Source organism: Pristiophorus japonicus, chromosome 11, assembly GCF_044704955.1.
Source record: "Pristiophorus japonicus isolate sPriJap1 chromosome 11, sPriJap1.hap1, whole genome shotgun sequence".
NCBI classification, from domain to species: domain Eukaryota; kingdom Metazoa; phylum Chordata; class Chondrichthyes; family Pristiophoridae; genus Pristiophorus; species Pristiophorus japonicus.
In genome coordinates this window covers 90,474,882-90,494,071 of record NC_091987.1, presented here as the reverse complement: position 1 = coordinate 90,494,071, position 19,190 = coordinate 90,474,882, and the positions used below count along the sequence as shown (strand labels likewise).

Below are 19,190 nucleotides of genomic sequence, written 5' to 3'. Positions count from 1 at the left end.
AAAAAAGGAGGGAGAGGGAATTATAGACCGGTTAGTCTGACATCGTTAGTGGGGAAAATGCTGGAATCAATTATTAAAGATGTAATAGCAGCGCATTTGGAAAGCAGTGACAGGATCGGTCCAAGTCAGCATGGATTTATGAACGTGAAATCATGCATGACAAATCTTCTAGAATTTTTTTGAGGATGTAATTAGTAGAGTGGATAAGGGAGAACCAGTGGCTGTGGTGTATTTGGACTTTCAAAAGGCTTTTGTCAAGATCCTACACAAGAGATGTTATATATGCAGACTATAGATATACTCTCTGTGTAGTCACTGTATCGTTGCATAAGATGGAGACTTGTTACCTGATGTACTGTCAATAAGGTTTACACTGTGTATATACTATGCTGGCACCACTAGAGGGTGCAACTAGTGGAGACCAGGGTTTCCTGCCCCTGTGGTAGAGGCTGTCCACCAGAGGGCACTGCGGTGGGAGACCGGAGGGTCTTCTGCATAGGTGTGCAGGGCCCATTATAAAAGGCTGCTCACCTACTTGTGCCTCACTCTTGAGGCACAAACACAGGACCAAGGGCACTACAGTTTGAGTATAACACATTGCCTCGTGGAGTCATTCATAAGTGCATTACAGACATAAGATTAGTGTGCAAAATGAAGACACAAGTTATTGGGGGTAATGTATTGACATGGATAGAGAACTGGTTGGCAGACAGGAATCAAAAAGTGGGAATAAACGGGTCCTTTCAGAATGGCAGGCAGTGACTAGTGGGGTACCGCAAAGTTCAGTGCTGGGACCCCAGCTATTTACGATATATATTAATGATTTAGATGAAGGAATTGAATATAATATCTCCAAGTTTGTAGATGACACTAAGCTGAGTGGCAGTGTGAGCTATGAGGAGGATGCTAAGAGGCTGCAGGGCGAATGGGCAAATGCATGACAGATGCAGTATAATGTGGATAAGTGTGAGGTTATCCACTTTGGTGGCAAAAAGAGGAAGGCAGATTATTATCTGAATGGTGACAGATTAGTAAAAGGGGAGGTGCAACGAGACCTGGGTATCATGGTACATCAGTCACTGAAAGTAGGCATGCAGGTACAGCAGGCAGTAAAGAAAGCAAATGGCATGTTGGCCTTCATAGTGAGAGGATTTGAGTGTAGGAGCAGGGAGGTCTTGCTGCAGTTGTACAGGACCTTGGTGAGACCACACCTTGAGAATTGTGTGCAGTTTTGGTCTCCTAATCTGAGGAAGGACATTCTTGCTATTGAGAGAGTGCAGCAAAGGTTCACCAGATTGTTTCCCGGGATGAGACTGAAATATGAAGAAAGACTGAATCAACTAGGCTTATATTCACTCGAATTTAGAAGAATGAGGGGATCTCATAGAAGCATATAAAATTCTGACAGGATTGGACAGGTTAGATGCAGGAAGAATGTTCCCGATGTTGGGGAAGTCCAGAACCAGGGGTCACAGTCTAAGGCTAAGGGGTAAACCACATAGGACCGAGATGAGGAGAAACTTTTTCACCCAGAGAATTGTGAACCTATGGAATTCTCTACCACAGAAAGTTGTTGAGGCCAGTTCGTTGGATATATTCAAAAGGGAGTTAGATGTGGCCCTTATGGCTAAAGGGATCAGGGGGTATGGAGAGAAGGCAGGAGTGACGTACTGAAGTTGCATGATCAGCCATGATCATATTGAATGGTGGTGCAGTTTCGAAGGGCCGAATGGCTTGCTCCTGCACCTATTTTCTATGTTTCTATGTTATTTGCTGAGGCTGTCACATCCTCCGCTGATTTCCACACCTAGGCCCTTCCCAGCACAGACCACTAGAGAGTGGCATTCTTGGCTAATGTTCCCTCTATCCCAGCCCAGGAGCCCCGACATGAACTGTAGTGCTCGTACTGTTTGTTACCACAGCTTCCTCATCTAGGGAGTCCCTTCATCCTAATAAAGCACTGGCCTTTTTGCACTAATCATACTGAAGAATATATACCAAAACCACAGATGGTTCAAAATAAACCTAAAATCTCTAATGTCCATTTTGGGCTTTTAAGTTTACTTGTGACTAAACCATTCATGCACATTCTAGCCCCAAAACTACATGTCCAGCTGTAATTCTACCCCGAGTAGCAAAAATTGACCTTATTTTCCATTCAGATCACTAATCTCTTTCTCATTCATCATAATTTCCTGCAATAAATCAAATTTATTCTTAAGCTTCTGGTGTGCGGTGTATTTTACTACAGCCACTACTGTGAGCAAAAAAAAGTCAGAGGGTGTAAAATTCAATCTCCTATCAATCAGTATCAGGCATAAAATGACTGAAAAACTCACCAAAAATCAGGCCAGGATCTGAGTCTGAAGTTCAAGGGCTACCATTTTGGATCAAAACACATTTAGTCGCCCAGGGCGCCTGACTGAAACAGGCATTAGGCCCCTTGAATATGGTAATCAGGGGCATAATGCCCACTTCAGGACCCGATGCTAAATTAGGCAAAAACTGAACACCAAACATACTCTGCTCAGTTTTTCCGGGTCTATGGTGACCCAACCAGCGGTCATTAAAAGGAACCATTGGAGGCCATCGAAGAAGAGGTAATTCTCCACTTAGCTTGATATGGAGCCAGGCGGAACAGGATTGTTGTTGACTTGCGCTTGCCCCTTCCCAATCTCTTCACCCAACCCCTGCCAGGACTTATCTTTGGACCGATTCTGCATCCGAACTGACCTATTTTTGGAATCAGGATGCCCAACTGGTGTCTGCAGCTCGGCATAAATTTTTTGAGAGGTTGCCTGAGACCCAATTTGGAGGGAGCCTAGGGCCCCCATCCTTGGGTGCGTATTTTTAATGTGCCGATTTAGCACCGGTTCCACACCAAAACCCAATTTCTCCCCGAGTATAAAATGAGTTTCCCCATTTTATGCTTCCACCACTTTTTCCACTCACATTAGTAACTAGAGGAAAATATGCCGAAAGCAGTGAAGATCTTTTCTGTTTTGTGGTAAGGCTTTCAGTTTTTTTTTTTCCAGATACAAGAGTGATTGTGTTATGATATATACCTGTAGCTCCTGTGGAATTAATTTTCTTCCAGCACGTGCAGCCATTCAAATCAGAGACCCAGACTTCATGATCTTGGGTAGTGAAAAAAAGTCTCTCACGCTTGGAGTCTGTCGTATCAACAGCTAAGTTTCCATCTAACTGAAGCTTGGCTGCTGTGCAGTTGCAATATGTTGCTTCAGGAACAGAGCGATCAATCTCCAGATGAGGAGCAATAAGAATTCGAGGCGATCTATCAATTAAACTGTAGGACACTAAAATTATATTTCCAGACAATGACTGGGTCCAAAACAGGATGCTGATAGGGAAGGCAGGAAGAAAAAAGAAACAATTTTATTTATTCTGTCCAAAAATAATTTATTCCAATTAACATATAAATAGATACTTTCTTCAAATGCAGCATAAATACCTTTTGTGTGGATATATCCCTATTGAGTAAATATTTTGGCTGCTGGACACTAATTTCTCTAGCTTTCTTCCTTGCAATTCGAGATCTAGTACACTGATTGAACTGTTTGCATCTTCCTGTTTATCCAACACCACGTAAAGTTTTTGCCCGATCCAGTCAACAGTCATTCCTTTGGGAGCACTGCACAAAATACTCTCAATAAGCTGTCGATAGAATTCAAGTATATCTTTTTTTAATTGGTTTTGTAGCTTGAAATGCATGTTGTCAAGTCAAATCATACTAGGAGAACATTGAACAGGAAAACCATACCTGCATTTTGTGTTTACCATCCAAAGCTGTACTCATAATCAGGTTTTCTGTCAAATAATATATCCTCTGTGATTGTATTATGTAACCCATGTGAGCAACAGCAGGAACTGGCATTGTCTGTATGGTATTCCCAGTGTCCATATCCAAAAGACTGACCAGTTTGTCCTTTATGGCCAATAGATATGGCACTGAGCCTGTAACTGTTTGCAGGATTATTAGTTATGGTTTACTTCAATACTTCAGGCCATTCAACAGAATGTAACTAAGATAATATTTTAAAAGGCATTTACGGTAGTGAAAATCCATCAGCTAACAGACCCGCTCAATTGTCCTTCTTCTTCCCTATCTCCCCCATTTCAACAGCCAAGGTTTCTCTCCTCTAATACTCAGATGAAAAGAAAATCTGCCTGCAGATTCTGCATTAGCCACATATTTTGATAATATGTTTCATTTTATCTCCCAGAATATACTGCAAAGATCTTTGCCAATGAAATTACTTTGATAAAAACTAGGAAAGTGAATGACTACACTTCATAGAACAGGATCTTACAGTAATAAATGGGAAAACATTTGGACTCTCAACAAAATGACTTACCATACACTTAAGTTTAGCAGGTCCATTTTAAAATTACAAGAAGTCAAGTATTCAATCCATTAATCAAGCCATGTACCTCTAAGATTTCAGCAATTTTCATTATTTCACATTTGAATTTAAGTGATCCATTGGCCTGATTTAGACCCAGAGGATTAATACCAAAGAGTTTTAAACAATTAATCACATGACTGTGTTTTCTATTCCCATGCATTCACTGACCTGTTGCATTTCCCATTCTAACATGTGTTCTGCTACCTGATCCAGCATTTGTAAAACCTTCCACCTAGAAAAGTAATAACATATGTTACAAAGAAGTTTCATTTTAATAAAGCAATTCAAAACAAAGGGTGGACATACAAAGCAGTTGTAAAAAATCCAACTGATCATTCTGTGGCTCGAAGATTTTTTTGTACAAAATGTCCCTCATTTTATAGAACAAAAAGAATACATTCAAGAGAATTTTTATCAATGAGGATGCTACTGCTGAGGAATACAGGCACCTTCTGCCAAGACACACTCCCGGGTATATAGGAAAGCCAGTTGCAGAGTAAATCACCCTCAACACTTGCACACCATCCTTCAACTCCAACTTCAGAAGGGCATCTCAATGTGTTAGTTTTTTCCCCATTTCCCACACAAGTCATTCTGTGTCAAATTACAGCCAATTTTGCGCTGCATGCCCATGCCTAATAGGAACTAAACAAACTTATTTTACATAGGCCAGCCAACAGACAAATGAATTTGAAACTAGATCCAGAGGTGAAAAACCAGTGTCTAACCCACTGTGCCACCCAATTCCCATTACAGAGGATTACATAGGATATACAGTACAGAAACAGGCCATTCAGCCCAACCAATCCATGTTGGCGTTTATACCCCACTCGAGTTTCCTCTTATTTTTCCTTGTCTAACTGTCAGCATAACCCTCTATTCCCTTCTCCCTCATATGCTTATCTAGCTTCCCTTTAAATACATCAATACTATTTGCTTCAACTACTCCCTGTGGTACTGAGTTCCACATTCTCACCACTCTCTGGGTAAAGATGTTTCTTCTGAATTCCATATTTGATTTTTTGGTGACTATTTTATATTGATGGCCTCTTTAAAACACAATGCACTCAACAACAACAACAGAATTGAAAAGTAGAGAAGGTATGCTAAACCTGTATCGAACCTTGGTTAGACCACACTTGCAGTACTGCGTGCAATTCTGGTCTCCATATTATAAAAAGAACATAGAAGCACTGGAGAGGGTGCAGAGAAGATTTACAAGGATGATACCAGAAAGGCTCTTTTCCACAACTGGAAACCCTCTCTCTGTATCCATTCAATCAAAATCTTTCATAATTTTAAAGAGCTCAATTAGGTCACCCCTCAGCCTTCTTTTTTCATGCAAAGAGAGACCCTGCCTGTTCATCCTTTCCTGATGGGTATACCCCCACATTTCTGGTATCATCCCAATCTTTGGAGACACCGATAATGAGAAGACACAGAGCTAACTTCAGAAATAAGTATCCACAGAGAATTATTATTATAAGTATACAATGGGGTGACCTGTTACACATACCTGAACACAATAGGTTTTCTTTGGGTCTGCATCAGTAATCTTGAAGGTAGTGATGTCAGCAGTCACATTGATCAGTGTGGCACCCTGGAGAGGACTGGAGCAATTTTCCGTGGTGTAATACACTGTGTAACCCCTGAGAATGCCATTAGTTTGGGCTGGCACATTCCACCTAAATTCCACATCCATGTTCACCATATCTACCAGGATGTTCTTCCTCAAATTTACAAAAACCCTTGGATTTTCAGGAGCAGATGGTGCTGAAAAGCATGTCAGACCAACTAAACATTGAATAATCTCTACATTTAAAAACAAGGTCATTAAAATTTCTATGATATCTGCAAAACAGATTACTCTAACAATTCTATTCATTAAAAAGCAGAATTACAGAAAGATACCAAACTACAGAATGTTTCTTCATATTTTCTCTGAATAAAATTATAAAAAATTACATATTTAATTGATGTAGTCATAGGGCTGGATATTTGGCTTTACTCATTTCGGGGTGGTAACGATGGTAGGGCGGTAAAATTTGAGCCCGGGAATAGTTTGCGCCTCAGTCAGCAAAATTGGGCAGCTGGGTCCCGAGTGTGGGGCGGCGCGATAAGGGAGACGTTGCGCACCTCTCTTAGGGCACTAGGCCAGCTGAGCAAGCGAAAATCCCGAGCTAAGCAGCCGGCCTTGGTTATGGGGGAGAAAAGAAAAACCTGGAAGAAAAACACAAAAAACATCCCAATAAATAACTCGCACCACCAGAACATAAATCGCAAAGAAAAACCACAATCACACTTACCCGAGGTCGACATTACTCACCTCACTGCAGCCGCTACAGGTCGGACCGCCCGCTTTCACAGGTGGTCCCAGCACGGCGCTCTATGGAGCGCTACAGATTGGGCGGGAGACAAAAATCAAGCTGGTGCCGCAACCAGGGGCGTTGCACACCAGCTCGCTTGTTCCGGGCGGTAATGCTCCCCGCCCCACCAAATCTGGCCCCGCAAACCTTGGCAGAGCGCTGGAAGTTGCCCACCTGCCCGGAAGAGCTTACCACCACCATTTCCACCCCTCCGGGTCAAAAACAGAGGTGGCAACGAGCCAAAAATCCAGCCCATTGTCTTTATAAGGAATTAATTAGCTCTTTTTATAAAAACAGTGCATTACATGTTTATAAAACTCATTATTTCTATTTATCATTCACCCCCCCCAAAAAAAATGTTGCTAATTTCCACCGCTCCCCAATGCAGCTTTGGCAGAGATTTTTCTCGAACAATTATCGCTGACACTGTATGATTGTCTTACAAGGATGACCCAAATAAGACCCCAACATCTTATAATTTAATCATGACCCATATCGGTTTAGCTAATTAAAGGTTACAGAATATTTGAACATCTACATCAGCAGATCGAAGACAGATAAAACAAAAATAAAAGTAGGCTCGGGCACTGTCACATGACCAAGGGGTCACGTTTAGTGCCACATGCAACAATTAACTTATCCTCTGTCATCAAGCCTTACAAGGTAATGTAGGTATTGTATCTCTCCAAAATTACAGACCTGTTCATATATGCAACATACTTTCAATTTATTGGAAATTAAATAAAATGTCATGTATATGAAATGAATTGATCCAAGCACTAGCTGAATCAGTCTGGTACTGAATATTAAGCTACCATACCAGCTTCTGGAGAACAGAGGGTGACTTGTGTCTCTGTTGCAGATCCCCAGTAAGTATATGGCTTCACTGCGACATCAAACTCCGTAAAAGGCTCCAGTCCACTTACACAATAATGAGGAGTGCTGAGGTCCTAAAGGATAAGATATACTTGTTTCAATTTTGTACAGTCGATGCATTCCTTTAAATTTGCAAATTGCATTTATAGAGCGCCTTTAATGTAGTAAAATATCTCAAGATGCTTCAGAGTTGGGGTGCAGATCCAGTTAGGAGTAGGAGGGAAATTAGGAGAGAATGTCAAAAGTGTAATCAAATAAGTTTTAAAAGGGCTTTTAAAAGGCAAAGAGAAATGTTGAAAGGCAGAGTTGTTTAGGGATAGACTATGTGACCGAATGGATAAAGGTTCTGGCAATTGATGGGAGGATTTGGGTGGAAAAGAAAGACTTGCATTTATATAACGCCTTTCATAGCCAATGAAGTACTTTTGGAATGTAGTCACTGTTGTAATGTGGGAAACACGGCAGCCAACTTGCGCACAGCAAGCTCCCACAAACAGCAATGTGATAATGAACAGATAATTCCAGAGTAGATGAGAATTGGAATATTTAAAAGCATTAATGTAAATGAGAGTGAGAGTAAGGACTTAGAACTGGGTAGGGTTGCAGAAGCAGGGAGCAACCGGTCTGATAGATGAAGATTTTGAAGTCAATGTATTGAGTGATTGGGAGCCATGGGAGATCAGCAAGGTCATAGGTTAATATGGCTTGTGCAGGATAGGATAAGGATGGCGCAGTTCTGGAGGAGTTGGAGTTTCTGCAGGATGGAGATCAGGAGGTCAGCAAGAATGATGTTAGAAAGGTGACAAAGGCAAAGATAAGGCTTTCATTGGCAACCAGGACAGAGGCAGACAGCACTACAGAGGCAGGCAGGGTTAGCAATGAATTGGATGTGAGGTTTGAAGGTCAGCTCAGGGTCAAACTGGAGACAGAAATTGTCCAACATTGGATTGGGCATCCAGGTAGAGGTATGCTATCCGGGGCTAAGAAACTGATGTTTCTGCAGGGACCAAACAGAGGAAATTGCTTTGGGGCTAAGGCATTGAGTTTTTGGCAGGGCTCTAACAGAATGGCTTTGGATCGTACCAATATTGAGCTGCAAAATGTTCTTGTTCATCCATAACTTTATGTCGAGCAGCATAGCAACAGTCATGGGACTATGGGCAGCGGAGGAGAGGTAAAGATGGATATTATTAGCATACTGGTTGGGCCAAATGGCCTGTTTCTGTGCTGTATATTCTATGTAATTTTGTGTATGTAATAGTTGAAAGTTGACTGCCAGACTTGGAGAATTTCTAAACTGTACTTCCTAAAAATTACATGGACTTTCTCATTTTCAAAATCAAATATTGTTGTCTAATGTCCATATAGTGTAAATGATTTGCCTAAGTTATGCATAAATGTTTCAGTCAACAATATTAACACATAATACAGTGCAGTGAACATGTTCAATCAACAAAAAACAAATTTAGTTAACGTATAACTAAAATTTATATAAAAAGCAAAATACCTCAACTTTCAAAAGAGCTTGTGATTCAAACCGATAATATAGTATACCATAGTTCACATTTCTTGCCCTTTCCCATTTAATGCAGATCCTGGAGGAGTTTCCTTGTATCTCAAATGAAGATGCTGGAACTGGATTAGGAATTACAACTGGGAAATTAGAGAAACCATCTAAATGGAAAGTAATACATAAATGAATGCAAATATAATGACAAAACAAATCTGTATGCACAAGAAATTCTTAATATTATATAAAGATCTGATACAAAAGTGGACAATTGATCTGGTACTTAAAGTAATATCAAAGATTTTACAACCACTGCAGAAGTTATTGGGCAACTTATTTTTTTTTAAACCAGTGTGACTCAAGCCAGGCACTGAAATCATAAGCCAATGTTTGTTATAGGCTTTCATTCCCAAGCAGTCCGTTTCAGATGGAGGTGCAACTGAATGAGATTCAGGCACTTCTACATCAACAGCAACTCTTCTCCACAGTCAGCCTATAGGAGATTTGCTTGGATGCATGGCGAGAAGTTCCTCATCACCAGTCCTCCCCCACCCCCCGCCCACCACACACCAACCAACTAATATCTTTGATGAGACACTGAGCAAAAATCCTAGAGAATTGGATAACAATGAAGTATTTTGACGAGGAGAGTAAAGGTTTTTTTTAAAACAAAAATGTCTTGGTGGATATTAAATAACTACTAAAGAATGTAATCCATGGAGATTTGTGTGATTGATATCAATTAAGTTTTATGTTAATAAATATAGATCACTTGGGCTCTGTACTTAACTCTAGGAAGGGAAAACAAGAATGTGGTTGGTGGAAGCAAATGCTGTGGGGCACATAAGGTAATAAAGTATTTTATGCCAAAAGTACTTCCCAGCTATAATCCATTTCTCTGGTAAATAGAAGAGCTATTAATTGTTTACATTCTATTTAAGTAACCTAATTCCCTACACTGAAGATACTAGGCTACAGCCAGTGTCTATTTAGTGTGTTCAGGTCATTAATCAAAGGCACAGACAAAAGGTGGCAGGTTTCAGCAAGTTAATGGGACTGCATGGCCTAGGAATGAAAAACATGACATTTTCCTCTCCATAACCCAGGGAAATGGAAGCTGATTTTGGCAGTCCTATTGTAATGCAACTGATCAGCCAATTTAACTGTGAGGTCATGCACTTTGGCAGAAAAAAATCAAAGAGCAAGTTATTATTTAAATGGAGAAAGATTGCAAAGTGCTGCAGTACAGCAGGACCTAGGGGTACTTGTGCATGAAACACAAAAGGATAGTATGCAGTTACAGCAAGTGATCAGGAAGGCCAATTGAATCTTGGCCTTTATTGTAAAAGGGATGGAGTATAAAAGCACGGAAGTCTTGCTACAGTTGTACAGGGTATTGGTGAGGCTACACCTGGAATATTGCGTGCAGTTTTGGTTTCCATATTTACAAAAGGATATATTTGCTTTGGAGGCAGTTCAGAGAAGGTTCACAAGGTTGATTCCGGAGGTGTGGGGTTTAACTTATGAGGAAAGGTTGAGGAGGTTGGGCCTCTACTCACTGGCAATCAGAAGAATGAGAGGTGATCTTATCGAAACGTATAAGATTATGAGGGGGCTTGACAGGATAGATGCAGAGAGGATGTTTCCACTGATAGGGGTGACTAGAACTAGAAGGCATAATCTTAGAATAAGGGGCCGCTCATTTTAAAACTGAGATGAGGAGAAATTTCTTCTCTGAGGGTTGTGGATCTGTGGAATTTGCTGCCTCAGAGAGCTGTGGACGCTGGGACATTGAATAGACAGAAATAGACAGTTTCTTAAACGATAAGGGAATAAGGGATTATGGATAGCAGGCAGGGAAGTGGACCTGAGTCCATGATCGGATCAGCCATGATCATATTAAATGGAGGAGCAGGCTCGAGGGGCCGTATGGCCTACTCCTGCTCCTATTTCTTATGTTCTTATGTTCTTATGAACTCAGACTAGGGATCAAACCAGATATGTTCTGGTCTGTACAGCCTAGCTGCTCACTGGATCAACTCACTGAGTCATAAAAAAAAATCTTAATATTCGGTCTTGTGAAGCATGCGCTAAACTGAAACGCTGAATAATCATAATTTGTCACCCCGAGCATGCAACAGAATTAGGCCAACAAAGAAAGTATAGGTTAAGGGCAGAACAAGGAGGTAACGCATAGCCAGAATAGAAGAAGGGAAAGTCATGAAACACTGAAATGAAGCAAAGACAGGAATGGAGGCAAAGCCAGAAATTATGAGAAATAATGCCGCCAATACAGAATGAGGCATATCTCATAATTAAGGCAGCCAGTGCTCCACAAAGGGGAATTGGTATACATGTACTAGAGAAAGCAATGATCATTTTGTTTTGGAACATAAGTTCAAAATAAATAACATCGCTAAACTGCAACATAATTTGAACCTATTAAAATCTACTCAATTCATCTCAGAAAATCGACACTTTTAGACCGCTATCTTATCAACTGGCCTACAAAACTACATATGTCTAATGTTTTTATTATTACCTTACAGAAGCCTCATTAATAAGGGAAATAAGGCATATTAGCATGTAGCTTAAACAACTTTTTCTAATTTATATATGCAGCACAATCTATCAAATGTGTATTGTGACTAACCTGGTAGCGGTTTCCGATGTACTACAGTAAACGCTATAAAGGGAACACCAATAGAAATGTGAACAGTTTGGTTTTTGCCCAGTTCTGCAATTTGCAAATCCCCTTCCTCATTAATCCAAACCAATCTGCCAAAGTAGTACTGAAGCATGTGTTGTGAGGTTTTCAAAGAATCAGAAGACAAGATCCTTTTAACCGTGCGACTGTTCCTGTGCCATGAGAAAACACAGCAGTGTTCAGAACAAATCTCAGTGAAAAAATTACAATCCATTCATTAGCATGTTGAAAATAGAATGTCAAACAATGTTATTACAGAAAAATAATCAGATTAATGTATTGCTGATGCTAGTAATCAATATTCTGCATTTAAATAACAATTACATTTAAGTGGGTAAGGGATACACTTAGATTAAAGACACTCATGTCCAACTCTTGTCCTCTAGAATCCCAAATTTGAATTTAATTCAAAGCACAGGTGATTTTCACAGCTATTAAAGCGACATCTTCATCATGAATTTCTCACTTTTCTTCAAAACAATCTGCTTGTTTGGCATCATCCCAGATGTTTTGAATAGCTTCAAAACAATAATCTTTGTACAGAAACGTTATTTTCTTTTACCTGACCAATTTCAAGACTAACACTTCAGTTCTGAGGGAGCCTCCGTTGCACTGTCGGAGGTGGTGTCTCAGGTAGACATCAAAGATGCCATGACACAATTCAAAGAAGAGCAGGGGAGTTCTTCTGGTGCCCTGGTCAATTTTTATCTCTCAATCAACATCACTAAAACAGATTATCTGGTCATTATCACATTGCCATTTGTGGGAGCTTGCTGTGTGCAAATTGGCTGCCACGTTTTCTACATTAGAACAATGATTACACTTCAAAAAAATACTTCATTGGCTGTAAAGTTCTTTGGAAATAAATGCAAGTATTTCTCTGGTTACCATATTACAGGAAAGATGTGATTGCACTAGAGAGGGTACAGAGGAGATTTACGAGGATGTTGCCTGGACTGGAGAATTTTAGCTTTGAGGAAAGATTGGATAGGCTGGGTTTGTTTTCTTTGGAACAGAGGAAGCTGAGCAGAAGCGTATAAAATTAAGAGGCGTCTCGATACAGTGGATAGGAAGGACCTATTTCCCTCGGCAGAGGGGTCAACAACCAGGGGACATAGATTTAAAGTAATTGGTAGGAGGTTTAGAGGGAATTTGAGGGGAAATCTTTTCAACCAGAGGGTGGTAGGGGTCTGGAACTCACTGCCTGAAAGGGTGGTAGAGGCAGAGACCCTCATCACATTTAAAAAGTGCTTGGATATGCACCTGAAGTGAAGTAACCTACAAGGCTACGGATCAAGAGCTGGAAAGTGGGATTAGGCTGGATAGCTCTTTGTTGGCCAGCACGGACACAATAGGCCGAAATGGCCTCCTTCTGTGCTGTAAATTTCTATGATTCTATGACTTTAAAGTGCAGTATGAGTGTTGTTCTGATTGTCTGTTTCCATTTATTCACTTACCCTTTCCTGATCAGCTCAGCCTGATTTATTTCAAGCTGGATAGTATCCTGAGTAAGCCAATATAATGCCCCAAGATCAAAATCCAGAGTCAATCCTGAAATCTAAAAACAAAATATTTAGAAGCACAAATAATTTATACACAAAACTTAACTCGTGGTTAAATTGTGCAAATAGAGTCTTAAGTCTGGTTTCACCTGTTTACCAGAGAAATTAGGCAGCTCTTCAAACAAGCCTGGTTGGTCACCATTTATCCGAGCATATTCTACACTCTGTGCTGTTGTCCAATACATGTAGCCCCAAAGTGGATCTAGCTGGAGATCTTGGACTTTCCCTGCAACGTCCCTGACTTTTATACATACATCGGTATCCAAAGGCATGCGAAATATCTAACAGTTAATAAAACACACTGATAAGTTATAATTAATATGGATTATATCAGTCATAAACCATATAAACTGCGAGTGATTAAATACAATACTGACTTGGCAGTATATTGTTGTTCCTTCATTGTGGCTGGGTAAAAATCCTGGAATTCCCTCCCCAACAGCACTGTGGGTGTGCCTCCACCACATGGACTGCAGCGGTTCAAGAAGGCTGCTAATCACCACCTTCTCAAGGGAAATTAGGGATGGCAATAAATGCTGGCCTTGCCAGCGACGCCCACATCCCAGGAATGATTAAAATAAAAGCCAACATAATGGGATGGATTTTCCGAACTTTTGTGCTGTTTTTTGCCCCGGAGAGACAGCAATGGCGCCAGTAAGATCTGCTGGGTAGGTGATCAGCCTCCGGCGCCCCGCAGGGGTTTTCAGGGCTGGTTTTGCAGCGGCGTGGTGCAGTACTGCCCGGAAGAGCTGCGTCAGTGTGCAACAGCCCTGGTTGCGATGCTGGAGCGATTTTTGTGTCCTACCCAAACTGTATGACCTGCAGCGCATCCTGCTGTGACAGCCTGTAAATTTGGTGGTCCAACCTATACTGACTGCAGAGAGGCAAGTGATGCTGTCCTAAGGTAAGTGTGATTGTTTTTTCTTTTAATTTATTTTGCGAATTATGTTGTGGTGGCATGGGCTACGTATTGGGAATGTTTTTGTGGGGGGTTTTGTCCAGGTATTTTTTTTTTCCCCCAGGCCTTTCTTGGAGCACTCCCGGTCCGGCTCTTTAGCTCAGGATTTTCCCATGCTAATGCCCCAAGAGAGGTGTACAACGTCTCCCTTAGCAATGCACCCCCTGACTCAGGGCCCAGCTGCCCAATTTTGATGACTGAGGCGCAAACTGTTCCCGGGCACAAACTTTACCGCCCTGCCGCCATTACCGCCCCAAAATCATCAAAGCCGAGAATGCAGCCGAATATTGTGTCAATTGTATTCCCTGAACCTGGTTATGATCATTCACTATTATCAATTTTTCTGATATAACAAAGTTGAACAATTCCTCCCTTCTCCCTCCTCGCCCCAAAATAAATATCTGCCTCAGTTCTGAATGGTCTCTTCTGTGGGAAGTGACCACATGCAAATGCACTTTATTCAACATTTACACCTGCACAAGAGCAGGCACAATCTGAGGACATCAGTACTGTGGTTTCAAGTACATGCCTGGAGACATGTGAAAGGGTTCAAAATGTCACTTCTGAATCAAACCAGGATACCCCTTGTCCCCTGTGCTCACTGCCCTACTTTGGCTCCCAGTCCCCTAATGCCACAACTGTAAAATTCTCATCCTCATATTTAAATCCTTTAATGGCATTACCCATCCTTATCTCAGTAAACTTCTCTAATCCTACAACCCTCCAACAACTGTGTTAATCATTAAGGTATGTATCTCTGTTTATATTAAAAAGGGTACAGCTTCTAGATCATAGTGGAGAGGTCCACTTGCAGACTACTGAGAGAAAACAATTCTGCAAAAATCTAAAATTTAACACTAAAACTCACCCAAAAGTCATGAATGGATCATAATAAAAATGTAACAGAATTATTTATTTTTATACATTAGTTTTACATTTGCTGATAAATCTTAGATGCCACTGGAAAATTTACTTAAAAATTAACCTGAGTAAAGAGGCTTTAAATGAGTAAATTAGAAATATAACAAAAATTCCTTTGGGGCAGGTGGTAAAACATGCAATTATGTGAATTAGGCAAATGATCTAATACTTGTGTTTTGTGGTTTAATAATTGCACCTTACCAAAAGGCATTTTGCTCAATGCTATAATTTTCACTTTTTAAGTGCTGACATTACTGCAATTACTGCTCAAATTCTGAATGCTCTCTTCACAAAGTGAGCTTTTTAAAATTATAGGGCACTGTAATTTATTAATTTGTGGTTTCAATGTATAAGCATCTTGTAGCTATTTTATTTTGAAGTAATGTTGTGTTGCGCTCATTTTTATTTGAAAGATTTAAATATACTCATTTTAATTGAGGATATTTAGTTAATTTCTTTTTAAGTATTTCATTTTAGAAGTGTTTAGCAGTGTGCCCTTCAAGCGAGGGCAGCACTGCACTGAGCTAAAGTTAGCCTGGGTAACTAGCAGTGTCAAACATAACGGAAAGTCTATTGTATTTGACATTGATTATACATAATTTGGAAAATGGGACTCAGGTTCTAGGGTTTGATCATGTGCAGTGAGTCCTACAACCAAAGCAAATCCAAGAGAGAGCACAAATGATTGTTTTCTTTTGGAAGAGAATAGTTAAAGAGGAACACTTAATTAAAATGCAGGTACATGTCAGGTATTTTCAATGGAATTACTGGCAGTAAATTCCACTGGTAGTATAATGCACTGTATCAAAAAAAGAATAAATATAAGAGCATAAGAAATAGGAGCAGTAGGCCATTTGACCCCTTGAACCTGCTCTGCCATTCAATAAGATCATGGCTGATCTGATCATGGACTCAGCTCCACTTCCCTATCTGCTCCCCATAACCCTTTATTCCCTTATCACTCAAAAATCTGTCTATCTCTGTCTTAAATATATTCAATGACCCAGCCTCTACATCTCTTTGGGGCAGAGAATTCCATAGATTTACAACCCTCAGAGAAGAAATTCCTCATCTCAGTTTTAAATGGACGGCCCCTTAATCTGGGACTATGACCCCCCTCCCTCCCCCCGCCAAGTGGAAATATCTTCTCCGCATTCACCTTGTTGAACCACTTCCGAATCTCATCCTTCTGAACTCCAGTGAGTACAGGCCCAACCTACCTTCATAAGTCAACCCCCTCATCTCAGGAATCAACCTAGTGAAACTTCACTGAACTGCCTCCAATGCAAGTATATAACCTTTAGGGCTGCTGACCAAGGGCCGTGCGGTTCTGTGTCGGCCTGTGCGGACACGATGGGCCAAAATGGCCTACTTCTGCACTGTAAATTTCTCTGTTTCTATGTTTCTATCCTTCCTTAAATAGAGAGACCAAAACAGTACGTAGTACTCTAAGTGTGGCCTCACCAACACCCTGTACAGTTGTAGCAGGACTTCTCTGCTTTTATACTCCATTCCCCTTGCAATAAAGGCCAACATTCCATTTGCCTTCCTGATTACTTGTACCTGCATACTAACTTTTTGTGTTTCATGCACAAGGAACCCCAGGTCCCTCTGTACTGCAACACCTTGCAACCTTCTCCATTTAAATTATAATTTGCTTTTCTATTTTTTTTGCCAAAGTGGATAACCTCACATTTTCTCACATTATACTCCATCTGCCAAATTTTTGCACACTCACTTAGCCTGTCTATATCACTTTGCAGATTTTTTGTGTCCTCCTCACCATTTGCTTTCCCACCTTTGTATCATCAGCAAACTTGGCTGCATTACACTGGGTCGCTTCATCCACGTCATTAATAAAGATTGTAAATAGTTGAGGCCCCGGCACCGATCCCTGCAGCACCCCACGAGTTACTGTTTGCCAACTGGAAAATTACCCTTTAGAAACATAGAAAATAGGTGCAGGAGTAGGCCATTCGACCCTTCGAGCCTGCACCGCCATTCAATGAGTTCATAGCTGAACATGTAACTTCAGTACCCCATTCCTGCTTTCTCACCATACCCCTTGATCCCCCTAGTAGTAAGGACTACATCCAACTCCTTTTTGAATATAATTAGTGAATTGGCCTCAACAACTTTCTGTGGTAGAGAATTCCACAGCTTCACCACTCTCTGGGTGAAGAAGTTTCTCCTCATCTCGTTGCTAAATGGCTTACCCCTTATCCTTAGACTGTGATCACTGGTTCTGGACTTCTCCAACATTGGGAACATTCTTCCTGCATCTACCCTGTCTAAACCCGTCAGAATTTTAAACGTTTCTGAGATCCCCCCTCATTCGTCTGTACTCCAGTGAATACAAGCCCAGTTGATCCAGTCTTTCTTGATAGGTCAGTCCCGCCATCCTGGGAATCAGTCTGGTGAACCTTCGCTGCACTCCCTCAATAGCAAGAATGTCCTTCAAGTTAGGAGACCAAAACTGTACACAATGCTCCAGGTGTGGCCTCACCAAGGCCCTGTACAACTGTAGTAACACCTCCCTGCGCCTGTACTCAAATTCCCTCGCTATGAAGGCCAACATGCCATTTGCTTTCTTAACCGCCTGCTGTACCTGCATGCCAACCTTCAATGACTGATGTACTATGACACCCAGGTCTCGTTGCACCTCCCCTTTTCCTAATCTGTCACCATTCAGATAATAGTCTGTCTCTCTGTTTTTACCACCAAAGTGGATAACCTCCCATTTATCCACATTATACTTCATCTGCCATGCATTTGCCCACTCACCTGCCACCCAACTTAGTGTCATCTGCAAATTTGTAGATACTACATTTAATCCCCTTGTCTAAATCATTAATGTACAATGTAAACAGCTGGGGCCCGAGCACAGAACCTTGCGGTACCCAACTAGTCACTGCCTGCCATTCTGAAAAGTACCAATTTACTCCTACTCTTTGCTTCCTGTCTGCCAACCAGTTCTCAATCCAAGTCAGCACACTACCCACAATCCCATGTGCTTTAACTTTGCACATTAATCTCTTGTGTGGGACCTTGTCGAAAGCCTTCTGAAAGTCCAAATACACCACATCAACTGGTTCTCCCTTGTCCACTCTACTGGAAACATCCTCAAAAGATTGCAGAAGATTTGTCAAGCATGATTTCCCTTTCACAAATCCATGCTGACTTGGACCTATCATGTCACCTCTTTCCAAAAGCTCTGCTATGACATGCTTAATAATTGATTCCATCATTTTACCCACTACCGATGTCAGGTTGACCGGTCTATAATTCAGTTTTCTCTCTCCCTGCTTTTTTAAAAAGTGGGGTTACATTGGCTACCCTCCACTCCATAGGAACTGATCCAGAGTCTATGGAATGTTGGAAAATGATTGTCAATGCATCCGCTATTTCCAAGGCCACCTCCTTAAGTACTCTGGGATGCAGACCATCAGGCCCTGGGGATTTATCAGCTTTCAATCCCATCAATTTCCCCAACACAATTTCCTGACTAATAAAGATTTCCCTCAGTTCCTCCTTCTTACTAGACCCTCTGACCCCTTTTATATCCGGAAGGTTGTTTGTGTCCTCCTGAGTGAATACCGAACTTGTTCAGTTGGTCTGTCATTTCTTTGTTCCCCGTTATGACTTCCCCTGATTCTGACTGCAGGGGACCTACGTTTGTCTTTACTCACCTTTTTCTCTTTACATATCTATAGAAGCTTTTGGAGTCCATTTTAATGTTCCCTGCAAGCTTCCTCTCGTACTCTATATTTCCTGCCCTAATCAAACCCTTTGTCCTCCTCTGCTGAGTTCTAAATTTCTCCCAGTCCCTGGTCGCTGATATTTCTGGCCAATTTGTATGCCAT

General features: G+C 41.1%; 1 protein-coding gene across 1 annotated transcript in view; it reads right to left on the bottom strand.

Moving 5' to 3' along the window:
• LOC139275555 (proto-oncogene tyrosine-protein kinase ROS-like) overlaps positions 1–19,190 on the bottom strand; it is a 177,419-nt gene that overhangs the window by 84,466 nt on the left and 73,763 nt on the right. The window contains exons 14-20 of the mRNA XM_070892724.1: positions 13,538–13,729; positions 13,344–13,444; positions 11,954–12,038; positions 7,614–7,743; positions 5,944–6,200; positions 4,596–4,659; positions 3,066–3,239 (exon numbers count right to left, since the gene is read on the bottom strand). Of these exons, the coding sequence (XP_070748825.1) occupies positions 3,066–3,239; positions 4,596–4,659; positions 5,944–6,200; positions 7,614–7,743; positions 11,954–12,038; positions 13,344–13,444; positions 13,538–13,729 (1,003 nt within the window). The remainder of the gene's footprint in view (positions 1–3,065; positions 3,240–4,595; positions 4,660–5,943; positions 6,201–7,613; positions 7,744–11,953; positions 12,039–13,343; positions 13,445–13,537; positions 13,730–19,190) is intronic.